Source organism: Cibotium barometz, chromosome 1 (assembly GCF_041138505.1).
Source record: "Cibotium barometz isolate CiBa-2024 chromosome 1, ASM4113850v1, whole genome shotgun sequence".
NCBI classification, from domain to species: Eukaryota; Viridiplantae; Streptophyta; class Polypodiopsida; order Cyatheales; family Cibotiaceae; genus Cibotium; species Cibotium barometz.
The window spans coordinates 27729005-27745238 of NC_141046.1; the positions used below are offsets into that span (position 1 = coordinate 27729005).

Here is a 16234-nt window from a genome sequence, read left to right on the forward strand (position 1 = left end):
TGCTAGCAATATCTGACCAGCAAACAGTGTGTGTTTCATGCCTAGACCAAGCATATTGAGACTCAAAACCACTTAATCTGAGAGAAGATGCAAAAATGGCATGGTGGAGTACAAAAGAACAAGCAGCACACATCTTTGCGAAGTTGCTCACACCGAAGGATTTTGAAATGCACTTGGAGTCAGAGAAAACAGAGTAGCCATGTAGGGTGTGTTGAGTACCACATTGACTCCTTTGTTTCACGTCTATATAATTAATTTATTCTTATGCTGATAACATAATCTTCAAATATTTTCCACATACATGTGACCCTTTACATTCCATACATCAAGTGACACCAATTTCATCATTTCAAGGTGTCTCTTTATCTCCTGAAAACCTGCCTTTAAATTCCAATAACTTCACAAACAAAAGACGACATATGGCATATCTATAACATGCTCACGTGATTCTAAGTGTCATGCACCACTACGATGCTGTGGTCGTGAGCTTTCCGGCAGTATGTACTGTCATGTGGGTCCCACTTGAATTGTCATCTCATCACCTTATGTCCATCTCATTTGTCAAGTATGTGCCGTGTAAGCAAATATTTGCTAGGGCATCAGAATCTGCCATGATCAAATATCGGCCACTTCTTATAAGGAGGCTTGCACCTCTACATTGGAAATTTAGCATGCAATTAAAGTTTCTGTGGTTGATCAAATTTTATGCACATAGAAAGCATTCTGGAGTATTTTAGCTTTTATTTGCTTCAAGCAAGCTCAGTTCTGGTCAAAAAAAGGTTATCATGTTTGTACTCGTATGCAAATGAGGCTCCTGCTATTACATCTGAGATATAATTTTCTCTTTTGTTATAGGTGGAAACACTAGAAGCTGAAGTAGCTTATTTGAAACAAGCACTTGCAGATAAGGTAGAGCAGGAGCAGGCTATGGTTCAGGTATGTGTGGTGTTGTAGTGCACGTCATATGCAAGAATTTTATGCTGGCATTGAGTAAGTTACATCTCTTAGATTCTAAAATTGTTAGTGCCTTTTCTATTCTATACTATCTTATGCGGGCTGGTTTTGGCTCTGTTTTTTAGTGTTAGCCTTGGTGAATTATATTTTTATTTTGGTTCATATACCTTACTAGACTTACCAATCTACAAATCAACAATTATTATCATGGCTTTAATAACAATTTAAGGTGCCATGACGTTGATGTCAAGAAACAATTGAATCAGCTTTAGCCCATTGTAAGAATGTACCTTAGGTCACCACTAGATCTGCATTCTTCCTTAGCATGGTACTGATATCCAAGTAATAATTGTGGTCAGGTATCCTTAGGCTTGCATACAAGTCTTGATTCATGCTTGCTCATGTAACATTTACTTGTATAGGGCTATGTAGTAGCTTCAAGAGGTGTTGTTACACTTCCCATTTGACAACACTTCATCAACCTTTAGGCTACCCATAAACCTTTCGTTGTCCAAGGGTCAGCTTGTAACGGCAAAGCCATGGTTATTGCCTTTTTTGAATTCCACTTCATTGTGAAATTTCACTTGATAAGGTGTCCTATGAGGGCTTTATCACATTGTCATCCTCCAATCGGGAAAAAATAGCTTGACAGATGCACATTTGAAGTTGACTTGTAGGTGTAACCATTTTCTACACCTACGCATCTGACTTTTAGGTATAACCCATTTTAACATATCAGATTGGAGGATGACAATTTAATAAAGTTTTCATAGGACACATTATCAAGTGAAAATTTACAATAAAGCGGAATAAAAAGCAGGAAATAAGCATGTCTTTGCCAGTACAAGCTGAACCTTGAACAAGGAAAATTTTACAGGCAGATAGTAGCACAAAGGCCGATGAAATATTATCAAATGGGATGTCCTGTGCATCGGTTAATTCCCATGCTCATGGACATGTTATCCTCGCTAGCAGGTGTATGGGCGGATTTGGACCTGGTTTTGCAGCCCTACACAGGCGCCTAGAGAAGTGCCCAGAACATGCGCCAATGGATGGACACCTTTTGGGACATGATTTGGACACAAAGTATGACCATTTGGACATTGTTTTGTGGGCTGAAAAGGGGAAACTGACCTGAAGACGACTTTCCCACTTTGATCCTTTTATAGGAAGCATTAGGCTTCAGTAATCATCAAGAAGCAAAGAATCAAGGCGAAGATCCATATGCCGAGACTGCAAGGCAGCAAGAAAAACGTTGGTGGATCAACAAGAACTTCTCTTGTGCGTTGCGAAGTAGAGGACCGCAGGATCTTTGGTATGCATAGGATGACATGCGTGATCAGGATCTAGGTTAAGATCTAGAATATTCAATGTATATACTCATGTTTTGCAATATAGAGTGGATTAGATGTCTCTCTTGTCTTTTGTGTGTTTGCATGATGAGTATGATTAGTGTTAATCTCTTGTGTGCTTAATGTTAAACATGTGTTTAAGCATTCACTTGTGTCATTGGTATTAGAGCTTAGGTCAGCCTCGGGTAGTCCTTAGCTAGGGTTTGGTGTATGCTGAATTGGGGTTTTTGAAATTAGGGTATGAGCTTTAGGGTTTTGCAGGCCAAAATTAGGGTTTCCTTGTTTTGCATTAGTTCAATCCTTGCATCAAAGTTTTTAGCCCTAGATTGAGTGTGCATATGTGCAAACCAAATTAGGGTTTTAACTTGTTTTTGTTTATAGCATAGGTTTGCATTAGATCATGCTGGGTTAGGTTTAACCCTAGTGTGCAGGAACTGGGAGCATGGCTGAGAGGCATAAAAGCATGGTTTAGAGGCTCATGTAGAGCATGGCTCAGTGGTTTGAAGGATTCAAAGGTCAAGCCCTGCCCCACGAGACAAAGACATGCTACATCAGCATACCAAAACAACCCCCTTGCTCAAAGGACGGTAAAGAGGGAAAGAAAGTGCATTACAGAAAGAAACACAAAATATTTAGATTTTGGGGGACTTCTTGGGACAAAAAAACCCATCACTACAAAATATTCAGATTTTGGAGGACATTCCGAGTCATACTTGGAAATAGAAGAACTTTTGGAAGTTTAGCCTACGTTGGTGTAATGTGGATGATTATCTTCTTTTCGACGCTGTGGCTAGGTTGATGTCCCTTGGGCCAAGTTATCGATAGTCTTTTTAGGCTTGGGAGTTGGACAAAGGACCTCGAATGGCACAAACTGAGAGCGAAAAAGGTAAAACCCTAGATCCTTGTTGATGTAGTAGCCCCAAATCGATGGAGGAAGCTCCAGATTGAAAAAGCACCAAATTGTGGATGATGCGGAGCTTCAATTTGATAATTGTCTCCCATTTTTAAAAAAACCCCAAATTTTTATGACTGTAGGAGCATTGTTTAAATGATATGTCACTTTATTTCTAAGAAAGCCACAATTTGATGTTTGCTTTGTTGATGGTAGCAAATGACACTTAAAGAAAAAACAAACAGATGAAGATGCTTGGGCAGCTGCAGTTCATAAAAAATGCAGCATGAATATTAACGCAACAGATTGCAGTTGTGATGGTGAGATCTCAAGTGGGTAGCAGCATAGTTCAGAACGGAGCAATGATGATTCAGTTTAGAAAATGCAGGCAGACAGGAGCATCAATTCTCGCAAACAATGCAGCTCAGAGAATCCAGGTAGAAGGTGGTCAATCAGCAGTCAGATGGGTGCATAGATGGGTAGAAGGTGGTCAATCAGCACTCAGATGGGTGCATAGATGGGTAGAAAATGGCTGATCAACAACAAACCCTAAAATGCAGATAGAAACCCTTTGTAACCACCTTTTGGTGAATATCATCTCCTTCAATTCCCATCCTGTATTTGTAAACTTCAGTTGTCTTTCACTGTTTGGCACTTTGTAGAGTGGGTTTAGGACTGAGGATTGTTGGACAGCACCTATACTTTTTACTTCTTGGAGGAGGTGGGCTGTGGACTTAGCTACAGGCTGCGTTTTTCTCTAGACAGCTGCGTTTTCTGCAGATTGCTGCGTTTTCTGCGTGGACAGCCTACATGCTGCGTTTTTCTCAAGAAAGTTGCAGATTGCTGTGTTTTCGATCTCGGAGGACCAAGAGTCGGGCTGAACTGTTCACGGCTGTAGAAACACCAATGATAACCGATCTCGAGCCCATGCACTCTTCCCAATGGAATGAGGGAAGGCTGCAAATCTGAGGCTGAGGTATGGGCTGATTGGGACTGTTTCTAGGCTGTGAAAGAATGCTGAAAATGAATGAATGAATGCGGGTTACCTTTATTGAAGTGCTGTAGCAAAACGATGATGAAATGTATGTTGAAAACTGTACGTGTGCGGAAAACGCAAGGTACTGAATTGCTTCTATGCTGCGTTTTGATGATGGATGACTGAATGCTTCATGCGTTGATGCTCCTTGTGCTGTGGATTGAAAACGCTGAAGGCTGAGATGATCTAGGGTTGAATGATCAATCGCTTAGGCTCCTTGTGTTGAAGGCTCCACGTTTGATGGCTGATTTATGTGATGATTAGAATGAGTGCTATGGAATGCTATTTATATGCACAACTGTTGGGCGGTTGGCATTTAATGCTGGCCGATTGTAGCATAAAGTGCTACACGACTTGTTCATGTTAAATAATGATATTTAAATGCTGTAAAATATGAAAAAATGCCAGATAAATACTAATAAATATCCTAAGGATACCAGATGCTATTTCAAGGCTTCTGCAATGGTCTATATGCAATGGATGAATGATATGCAATATGCAGACTGCTTTCTAATGCAAACCCTAAGGTTTCTATTGACTCTATATGTATGAATGAATCTCTTCAAGTGGGTTAAGGGACTTGACTGACTGACTGACTCACTATGGCTGGGGAATGACCTACGTAGCTCATGCCCGAGGTATCCTGGACTGAGTATTACAATGGGTTCACAGCGTACGACAAACATCATCCCAAAGAGTGCTAATACTGTACAATGTTGCACTCATGATGATGAGCCATCTTGTCACCATGCAGTACAGTGCAGAGTGCATGTGACATTCTCTCTTGCTAAGCTTGGCGGCAGGTTCATGGCTTCCAAGTAGTCCGCCAACAACTCGGGTTACTCTTGAAAGAACTCGTCTAGCCAAACAGCTTCGTGGGTACCTCGATCTCGGAACTTCGTGTAGAATTCACGTATTCTTCAACCGGAACCATGCTTCCATCGATGAAGAAGGATGTGCTCAGGCTTAATGACTTCTGCTTTGTCTACCACGTTTGGCTGCTGTTCATCTGAAACATCAAACACTTCTGGTTGAACATATGTTTTTAGCCAAGAAACATGGAAAACATCATGCATTGTCCAACTGTTTGGCAACTTCAACTTTGTGGAGACATCACATATCTTTTTAACTAATGGGAAAGGTCCAAAACTACGGAAAGAAAGCCTTGGATAACGTTTGCCCACTTGTTTCAATCTCTGTTTCATGATGCGCAGATAGACTCAATCCCCTTCCTTGAAGTGGACATCTCGTCTAGACTTATTTGCCTGTCAGCTATAAGCTTTCTGGGCTTTTGTCAAGCGGTCTATAACTGACTCAATGATTTCGGAAAATGCTTCTGTTGTTTTGTTAGCCTCAAGGGATGGAGACACCAATCTCGTCAAAAGAGAAGAGAAACAGCCAAAGGCTACTTCATATGGAGTCCGTCTGACACTGGATGAATGAGTATCGTTCAAGATGGCTTGGATCAATGGAAGATAATGTTTCCATTTGGACTGCTGGTCATGACAATATGACTTGAAAACATCAAAGACCAACTGGTTATAGATTTCTGTTTGGCCGTCTATATGTGGATGGAATGCACTAGACAACTGTAACTTGGTTGCAAAGTTTTCGAATAATGCCCTCGAAAAATGCGAGGTAAACTTGGAATCTCTGTCTGAGGTGATGGTGCTAGGCAAATCACAACTGGGGTACCAATGTTTGAGAAAAAGACGGACTACGTTCTCAGCTGTGGTCGTATGCTTGCATGGGATGAGCATGCAGAACTTAATGAAGCAATCCACAATGGTAAAACACGGAGTGTTACGGGATCCGGTGGATACTGGTAGAGGCCCTTAAAAGTCCATAGAAATGTCGATGAAAGGTCCGTCGGGGATAGGCAAAGGTTGAAGTAACCTAGCCTTCTTTGTATGTGGATCCTTAACTTTTTGACAAATCTTATAGGCTTGAATATGTGAATATACATCACGCCTCATTTTTGGCCAATAAAAGGACCGTTCTAATTTCTGGAGGGTGCCGTTGATACCTCTATGTCCTCCAACTAAGGAGTCATGGGCATCATGGAGAAGAGCTGCTCGCTTTTCCCAAATGACACAGCGGCGGTTCTTGAATAACAACCAACTGTTCTGAATTGAATAACGGCCAGGCTCAGAAGTGAGGGCCAAATTGTATTGAGTGCCAAACTCAGGGGAGTTGACATCCTGGTCTTTCATGCTATCTAAGTCTTTCCCCGTGATTTTGAGAATGGCAGACTCTTGCACTGCCTGGATGTTGGCCTTTCGACTAAGAGTATCTACGACTGGGTTATGCTTACCAAGAATGAAAAGGCTCTCAAACAATACTAGGTCTCTCCAAAAACAATCCTTGATTCCTCCAAGCGGAGCCCGTGAACCAATGCCCAGAAGGGAGTGATGAAGAGAGAAGAAATGGCCTAGCTGCTGTACCACTGTACAACCTTAGCAAAAAAGAAAGGGGGGGAGAGAAGAATCTACCCGATCACTGTACCATTGTACGGTCTACACTTCAGGAACGAGAGAGAGAGAGAGAAAGAAAGAAGGAAAGCTGTATTAACGTCTACTAGAGGCCGAACTCGACCTATGAGACAAATCAATGTACGACTGTCAATGTTCTTTGGATGTTCAGAAAACAAAAGGACAAAATAAACATGAAATAAACTATGAAAGTATTGAGCTAGTGGGGGGGTGTGATGGATGGAGCACTACTGCTAAAGGCTCAGTATGCAACCTATATGCGTAGGGTATACAAGAATGCAATGCAGATCTGTCTAGCTCCAACCAGTACCATAATAGGGGTGTAATATGTGATAAATAGGCGATGGCGAGGCAAAAATCGATTACGAGCATGATCTCCGGGTGTGAGTGTAAGTGAGCTAGCCGCTCCTGGATATGGTGCTGATGTCGAGCCCGTATCTTTGTAATCTCCCTCTGATGTAGTCTGGGAGTCTGGTAGCCTGGTGCTCTCGGTCTCCGCCTTGCTCAGAGGTCTGCAGCGCGCTGAAGTGTAACCCCCTCCTGTGTCAGGGTAGGCACTGGGAATCGGGATAGATCTCTGGAAGAAATTAGTGAGCTGGAGTTGTCGCCCACCTCTCCCTGTGGTATGACTCCGTAGCAGTGCCTCTTTGTGGCGTTGTCTCTCTAGCAAGAACTGGCCAAATCTGCACTGGTCTGCGGATTCCATGATCTGGCGGAGTGAGGGATGTCCACTGAAGATGGTGGTGTATCTCTCTCTAATGTCACTATATACTGTGCATCTGCATACATAATGCTCCTCACTCTCAACCTCCTCCCGGCATAGTTTGCATATCCTCTCTGCTCTGGGGATCCATACTGCCCTACTTGCCTCAATCTCAAGCTGGTGTGATGACACTGTGAGCTGGCCAATCGTCACTCGGGCACTGTGAGGCATGTACACATGCATATATCCGGGTCGTTGATTGAATCCATCCGTTGAGATACGCATAAATTGATCTCTGTAGTATAGCATCTTCGGCGGTAGAGGCTGACTGGGTGTAATCCAAGTCTCTTGAGTGTATCGCTGCCATAAATCCTGCCAAGGACTCTATTCCTCTCATTGTGAGAGAGCTGGATGTGTGGTGCATGTGTATCATACTGGAAAGGTGGCAGGTGATCTATGTTGAGACCATGCTGAGTGAGCCACTGTATCATCTGTGAATACCATGATCTCCTATCTCCACTCTCTGCGAGCTGCCTGGACGCCTCAAAAGCTCTATGTGAGAGTCGATCTGATGGCATATCTCTGATCCTCTGTATGAAGCAGATCGTTTGGAAGAGGGCCTCCAATGGCGGCCTCTCTATCTGAGACCATGTGGAGGTGGCGAGCCTAGGTGCCCATATCGCTGCAACATACATCAAAGCAGGGGTGACTAGTGTATCAAACAACCACCCCTTCGTGCGGGGCTCCAAAAAGCGTGCCTGGTGACATTTTCTCTCTCTAGCATGGCCAGAGCTGCATACCCTCGTGTGAGTATCCCTGTCTGCCTGTGCCATAGTAAATCTTCCTGGCGGAGTCGCAAATGTAATCCCCAAGTACACATATGAGTCTACCACCTCTACTTGTCCTCCTGCTAGTGTGAAGATGGCCTGTCTCGTCGAACTGGCCCTGAGGTGTGTAACGTGTTAAATCATGACCTTCGTTTTCCCAAGGTTCATTGTAAGTCCCCTCTGTGTGCAGAAGTCATCGAGTGCATGGAGATGATGTTGTAGTCCCATCTGCGACTCAAAGACCAAAATAATATCATCTGCATATAGCATAATGTGGACTGTGGTACCTGAGATGTCTACCCCATCCCCGCCACCGTGAACAATGAAGTTAGCCACCTCATCGATGTATAGCCCAAATAGTGTAGGAGAGAGTGGGCATCCTTGCTTCACACCTATGGTGCTATCAGCAATATCAGATAGCCCTTCGGGGCATTGTATGCGCCCGAGGACCTGCTCATATAAAGCATAGATGCCCCAAACCATCTCTGATGGGATCCCCAATGACTGGAGGCGCTGGAAGAGTCTCTCCCGTGGCACCGTGTTAAATGCTTTGCGGAAATCCACAAAGCAGCAGTATAATCTCCTCTCCCGTGCCCTAGCGTGATAAATCAGACATCTCAGAGTGAATATATGGTCAATAGTGGAGAAAGCTTGTCGGAATCCAGCCTGCCCTGGTGCTCGCAATCCCTTCTCCTCTGCATATGAGCTCAACTTTGCCTCGAGCACTGTGCCATAAAGTTTGGCCAATGTATGATAAAGTTTGGCCAATGTATGACCAATCATGATAGTCCTGTAGTTGCTGGGGTCTAGCATGTCTCCCGCTTTGTGGAGAGGCACGATGGTGTGCATAGTCCACTCAGCTGGTAGGCCCTCCACTAGTGCCCTATTAAAGAGGTGAGCAACAAAGGGTGCCAGTGTGTTAGCTGCATAAATAAGATGCTCACTCTGTATACTAGTGTGGTCAGCCGATCTCCCATGCTGTAACCGGCGGATAGCTCTCTCTACCATCGAGGCGGTAAAGAAAGTAGAGGTGGTAGGGCAGGGCTCCTGTGGCTGCCAGTCTCCCAGAAGAGGGAGAAGGTGGCTGTCCATGCTGTACCGTGCTGCTGTACTTGCCATAAAGCACTGCTGCACCTGCGGTATGGCCTGTACCAGCGCAAGGGAGAAGGTTAGTTGGCTGGCCTGCTGTCCACAGTACGACCAGCGCATGAGTGAACTGGCTGGCCTGCTGTCCACAGTACGACAGGTGCAAGAGGAGGAAGGAGCTGACTGAAACTGTACTTGCTGCATAGCCAGATCACAGAGAAGAGGATCTGCTGCTGTACGGCCAGTCCATCAGGAGGGAGAAACAGAGTAGGTCGGCCTGTAGAGAGAGAAAGCGCCTGGAGCTGAAGGTCTTGTACATCCAGCCAATTCAGAGAATAGCACTGCTCTGCTTTGTGTCTGGATGTGCATCTCTTCCCCTCCTTTTTCATAGAGTCGACCTCCTCTATTTCAAGCGTATGCTTGCTTTTTCCATCGCTAAAAGTGGTAGCCCCTCCATAAATACCATAAAACTCCGCTTTTTGGGAGTTAAAAACAGCCGCCATATATAAATATATAAAAGCTTGCAAGATCCATGCAAAGCTAGGTGCCCACTTGAAGTGCTCACACACACATGTTAAAAATTCAGGTTCATCTCATGCATATGCTCCTTGTCCAAATCCCCATATGTCCACCCACTTATAAATAAGTGTGAACAAGTATCCTTATAAACCAGAAGTGAGTAAAAATCCTGTAAACTCATGTCCGATGATCCACCTTCAGATAGAGACATGCGAGATAAGTCTTCACACAAGTTCTACAACAAGCCTTGGCTTTGCACAAGCGTCTTCCAGCCAGTGACTTCCCCGCTTCTGTGGAAAATCCCCGTTCACACCTTGGCTCCAACCGGTGTATGAAACACTGGTCAAGACTGAAATGGACCAAATGGTGACATCGCCGCCGTCTTATAAAACAGTTATCCACAGCTGTATAAAGCTGATACCACTGAAATATCCTTCAAGTATAGCAGATGCATTGCACATCAGTAGTATTACAAAAGTCTAGTGTTAAAGCCATAATTCCAGACGATCCGAAGTTAGGTACGGGCACAAGATCCAACCGTATCTTTTTTGACTGTTCAAGGATGCTGAATCCTTCCCAAAGCATAAGTACAAAGTGAGCACTAGGGTTGCTAGTTGTGTATTGTTAGGTCAGGCTACACAAGCCACACGTGTTTTGTCATGTCAAGCCTCAGAAGCCACACATGTTCTGTCATGTCAAGCCTCACAAGCCACACATGTTCTCTCGTGTCAAGCGTCAGAAGCTACACTTGTTCTCTTGCCATGTCAAGCCTCAGAAGCCATACATGTTCTATCATTTCAAACCTCAGAAGCCACACATGTTCTGTCATGTTAAGCTTTACAATCCATACATGTTCTGTCATTTCAAACCTCAGAAGCCACACATGTTTTGTCATGTTAAGCTTTACAATCCATACATGTTCTGTCATGTCAAGCCTCAGAAGCCACACATGTTCCCTTGCCATGTTAGTGGGCTCACACCAGAGTCCTTCTTGGGGATCCATCCACATACATGCAAAAGATATAAACTCCTATTGACATGTCAGTGCGCTCACACCGGAGTCCTTTCGAGAATCCATCCACATACATGAAAAAGGAATGTGTCATGGCATGATCGATGTGAGAAATCCTTCTCCGCAAAGCCACCAAAACAAGTACATGTTCAAACATGCTAGGGAAGCTCAACCGGCACTCTGTTGTCCAGGATAGCTTTGCATATCTTCGACCAACCATACGAGTGTAGAGTACCTGCCTTGTTGGCTTCAAAATAGCTCGTAGACTAGAGTCAGTGAATCCATGACATATTCTAGTGTCCCATGCCACCAGAATTCTTCCCATATGAGATCCTTGTGTAGGCAACAGTTCTAGCATCCCATATTGCTAGGAGCTTCCAATACACAAGACAAAAACCATAAACTACTTATCAAAACCATAGGAAAAGCTTTTTCTAGAATCAGCAATTAGTTATAGGCGCTGCGGCCATAGTACAAGAAAAGTAGAGATCCATTCCAGAAAATTGAAGACGTTGTTGTCTACAACACGAAAAATCTTTGCTTTCCTGAAACATAGTCAGAAGAACACACTTGCTCCTTGCACTTTCATGTGAGGGTGAGTTTGCTAAAAAATGGAAAAATTCTAAGTATATACATATATTGCTTGAACCAAAAAGTACAACTTACAAATAAGGTAGTACTTAACCAAAAAGGAAGCATGATCATCGGAGGATCCTAAAAAGTATAGTTTAGGCTATGCCAAAAACTATCCTCACGTACAAAAAGTTACACACGAAGAAAAATCCTCGATAATAGAAGATCTGAGAGCTGCTGCGACTCGGCTTCATACTCCTGCTCTGAATCACTCAAAATTATCAATTTTGCGCAGTGATGTGACTCATGGTCACGGAGGCCACAATATCCACAAGTAGGGGAAAACGGTAATGGCTTTTCGGTTTCCTGTAAACTTTGGGGACCAAGAATTTGATCAAGCTAAAACCCAACACCGTTTTTAACTCTGCACTTTGGTTTTGTTTTCTTTCGAAGGACTTCCTCAAAGCCCGGAGGAAGATCAAGAGTCCTCTCCAAATCCTTGTGCCTATCCGGAGGAGTCATCGAAGAAGATCTAGCTCTCTTCTTTTCGTAGCAAGATTTTGGTCCAAACCCTCTGGTTGTTGATTCTCGTACTGTAGAGGAGGATCTGGAATGATATGTTGGTTAGCAAAATTAACCTGGATATCCCCATTCTCCCAAAGATATCTGTAAGCTAGATCTCTGGGGTTTTTGCATATACTTAAGCAAGATCCCCAAAGATGTCCATAACACCTCGATCTCGAGCCACTGTGCCCTGGAGAAGCCTATTAACATAAGGGTCCCTTCTATAGAGTGTCAATAAGGCTTCTTTGTTTGCCAATCGCTTCGACAGTTTATCCAATTCCTCACAAAAGGACTGTTGTTGTTTGTCAAGAGTCTTATGAAATATAGTAGTCATCTGCTCAAGAAGCTTGTCTGGATTATTAACCAGCAAAGCTGACCTATCCATGATAGGGAAGGTATCGAACCCGGATTCCAGCAAGATCTTTTCCTTTCCAAGAGTTGCTGTCAAGCCGGGTCTGCGAGAAAGGTCGGGCTGTGATACCAATGAAACCGGACGGGAACCCGGAACCATATACAGACACTTCAGATGCCAAACTAAGATATGGAAACACAGCGGAAACAACCATAAACAATGCTTAAAGGGAACACAACACTGAGCCGGAACGGCAGGCCCCCCCTAGGCACTGCTTTATTCCAACAAACAGGTTACATTCAAACCAAGGTGCGGGTGCAATACTCCACCGGATTTTCCACAAGCTTCCTCATCAAACACTTGCCTAGGAATCAAAGCACAAACCACTCCAAGAACCAATACGAATCAACAGTCCGGTGCGGTGTCAAACCCAACACCGAATTCTATGCCAAAATAGCCCTCAAAAGGCTCTCAAATTGTACCAGGTTTCTCCAAAAACAGTCCCTGATTCCTTCTAACACAGCCCCTGAACCAATGCCCAGAAGGGAGTGGTGAAGAGCGAAGAAATGGCCTAGCTGCTGTACCACTGGACAACGTGAGCCAAAAAAAAAGGGGGAGAGAAGAATCTGCCCGACCACTGTACCATTCTACGGTCTGAACTTGAGAGAGAGAGAGAGAGAGAGAGAGAGAGAGAGAGAGAGAAATGAAATGAAATGTTATATTAACGTCTTCAAAAGGCCATAATGACCTATGAGACCAAAAAGTTACATCATGGTGGATCTGATACAATGTCTGGATAAAAAACCAGAAAATGAAAAATAAAGATGATACTACTGGCACCTAGAAAATGAAACTGGAACTGGAAGGTAAACAGAAACCCTTATAGGGTGTGAATATAGTGAGGAGGGGGGTACGCTATGGAGGTGAGTGGAGTACAGTGAGGGGATACAATATCATGTGGGACGGGGGGGTACACTATGGAGGTGCCTCCATCTCATAATATGTGCCGCATCGGATGCTGGCGGATCTCCTCAATATCCTCTGTGGTCAGCACCCTGACTGGGTGTCCTGCATGTCTCGCAAGAATAATCCGAATCCGCCGCTGCAACCTCCGTCTATGCTGGGATGCCCTCCTCCGTAGTCGTGGGCGTCTGGACCACCCAAGCTCAATTGCACGATCTCGACCACCCAAGCTCAATTGCACGATCTCGACCACCCAAGCTCGAGAGAGAGAGAGATAGATTAACGTCTACTAGAGGCCGACGACCTATGAGACAAATCAATGTACAATTGTCAATGTCCTCTGGATGTCCAGAAAAAAAGGACAAAATGAACATGAAATAAACTATGAAAGTACTAAGCTAGTGGGGGGTTGTGATGGATGGAGCACTACTGCTAGAGGCTCAGTATGCAACCTATATGCGTAGGGTATACAATAATGCAATGCAGATCTGTCTAGCTCCAACCAGTACCATAATAGGGGTGTAATATGTGATGCATAGGCGATGGCGAGGCAAAAATCCCTCGGAGCATGATCTCCGGGTGTGAGTGTAAGTAAGCCAGGCGCTCCTGGATATGGTTGTGATGTCAAGCCCGTATCTCTATGATCTCCCTCTGTTGTAGTCGGTAGCCTGGTGCTCTCGGTCTCCGTCTGGCTCGGAGGTCCGTAGCGCGCTGAAGTGTAACCCCCTCCTGTGTCAGGGTAGGCACCGGGATAGATCTCTGGAAGAAATCTGTAAGTTGGAGCTGTCGCCCACCTCTCCCTGTGGTATGAGTCGGTAGCACTGTCTCTCTGTGGCGCGCTGTCTATAGCAAGAATTGGCCAAATCTGCGCTTGTCTGCGCACTCCATGATCTGGCGGAGTGAGGGATGGCCACTGAAGATGGTGGTGTATCTCTCTCTAATGACACTATATGCTCTGCATCTGCATAGATAATACTCCTCACTCTCAACCTCCTCTTGGCATAGTCTGCATATCCTCTCTGCTCTGGGGATCCGTGCTGCCCTACCTGCCTCAATCTCAAGCTGGTGTGATGACACTCTGAGCTGGCCAATCGCCACTCGGGCACTGTGAGGCATGTACACATCCATATACCCGGGTCGCTGAATGAATCCATCCGCTGAGATACACATAAACTGATCTCTGTAGTATAGCATCTTTGGCGGTAGAGGCTGACTTGACGGGGTGTAATCCAAGTCTCCTGAGTGTATCGCTGCCATAAATCCTGTGGAAGGACTCTGTTCCTCTCCCTGTGAGAGAGCTGGATGTGTGGTGCATGTATATCATACTGGAAAGGTGGCAGGTGATCTATGCTGAGACCATGCTAAGTGAGCCACTATATCATCTGTGAATACCATGATCTCCTATCTCCACTCTGTGAGCTGCCTGGATGCCTCAAAATCTCTATGTGAGAGTCGATCTGATGGCATATCTCTGATCCTCTGTATGAAGCAGATCGTCTGGAAGAGGGCCTCTACTAGCATAGGAGGTGCAGCAAACTCCGCTCGGACGATGTCATGTGGGACACAGGGTTTGCTGCGGATCATCCGTGAGAGCATGAGAATCTGAGGCCTCTCTATCGGAGACCATGTGGAGGTGGCGAGCCCAGGTGTCCATACTGCTGCAGCATACAGCAAAGCAGGGGTGACTAGTGTGTCAAACAACCACCCCTTCGTGCGGGGCTTCTGGAAGTGTGCCTGGTGACATTCTCTCTCTAGCATGGCTAGAGCTGCATACCCTCGTGTGAGTCTATCCCTGGCTACCTGTGCCATAGTAAATCTTCCTGGTTGAAAATCATGACCTTGGTTTTCCCAAGGTTCACTATAAGTCCCCTCTGTGTGCAGAAGTCATCGAGTGCATGGAGATGATGCTGTAGTCCCATCTGCGACACAGAGACCAAAATAATATCATCTGCATATAGCATAATGTGGGCTGTGGTACCTGAGATGTCTACCCCATCCCCACCACCGTGAACGTTGAAGTTAGCCACCTCATCATTGTATAGCCCAAATAGTGTAGGAGACAGTGGGCATCCTTGCTTCACACCTATGGTGCTAGCAATAACATCAGATAGCCCCCTAGGGCATCGTATGCGCCCGAGGACCTGCTCATATAAAGCATAGATGCCCCAGACCATCTCTGATGGGATCCCCAATGATTGGAGGCGCTGGAAGAGTCTCTCCCGTGGCACTGTGTCAAATGCTTTGCGGAAATCCACAAAGCAGTAGTATAATCTCCTCTCCCACGCTCTAGCTTGATCAATTAGACATCTCAGAGTGAATATATGGTCAATAGTGGAGAAAGCTCGTCGGAATCCAGCTTGCCCTGGTGCTCGCAGTCCCTCCTCCCCTGCATATGAGCTCAACTCTGCCTCGAGCACTGCGCCATAAAGTTTGGCCAATGTATGACCAATCATGATAGTCCTGTAGTTGTTGGGGTCTAGCATGTCTCCCGTTTTGTGGAGAGGCACGATAGTGTGCATAGTCCACTCAGCTGGTAGGCCCTCCACTAGTGCCCTATTAAAGAGGTGAGCAACAAAGGGTGCGAGTGTGTCAGCTGCATAAATAAGATGCTCACTCTGTATACCTGGGTGGTCAGCCGATCTCCCGTGTTGTAACCGGCGGATAGCTCTCTCTACTATCGAGGCGGTAAAGAAAGTAGAGGTGGTGGTAGGGCGGGGTTCCTGTGGCTGTGGTATGGGCGGTTGTTGAGGGATATGGTAGAGGCTCTTTGCATATGTGTGCCATGTGTGTGGATCCTCAATCGGGGTACGAGGGTGAGGCTCTCTCATCCTGCGCCATGCAGTGGCTGTATCTCTGCTCATGAGAAGGTGGTACATATCCCATTACTGTGCCTCCTCATATGCACACCT

The 16234-nt window shown here is 45.1% G+C and overlaps 2 protein-coding genes across 5 annotated transcripts in view; one reads left to right on the top strand and one right to left on the bottom strand.

The window, feature by feature from the left end:
* LOC147641819 (uncharacterized) overlaps nt 1-16234 on the top strand; it is an 80597-nt gene that overhangs the window by 24125 nt on the left and 40238 nt on the right. For all 4 annotated transcript variants that reach the window (XR_015266169.1, XM_086799953.1, XM_086799973.1 and 1 more), the window contains exon 15: nt 856-936. Coding sequence is in view for 3 of the 4 variants with exons in the window: in XM_086799953.1 (XP_086656079.1) it covers nt 856-936 (81 nt within the window). In the remaining variant the exon portion in view is untranslated. The remainder of the gene's footprint in view (nt 1-855; nt 937-16234) is intronic.
* On the bottom strand, nt 13950-14534 carry LOC147641820 (uncharacterized). The gene is made up of 2 exons (XM_086798227.1): nt 14268-14534; nt 13950-14045 (listed from the first exon to the last, which is right to left on the bottom strand). The coding sequence occupies exons 1-2, from the start codon at nt 14517-14519 to the stop codon at nt 13950-13952; spliced, it is 348 nt and encodes a 115-aa protein (XP_086654353.1). The 5' UTR covers nt 14520-14534.

What these genes read in the sequence shown, in the direction of transcription:
- LOC147641820 (XM_086798227.1), bottom strand. Translation starts at nt 14,519, where the DNA reads ATGCTATACTACAGAGATCAGTTTATGTGTATCTCAGCGGATGGATTC. An exon ending in GATGCAGAGCATATAGTGTC is followed by an intron (nt 14,046 to 14,267) that starts ATTAGAGAGAGA and finishes CAGGAGGGGGTT; the next exon opens with ACACTTCAGCGCGCTACGGA.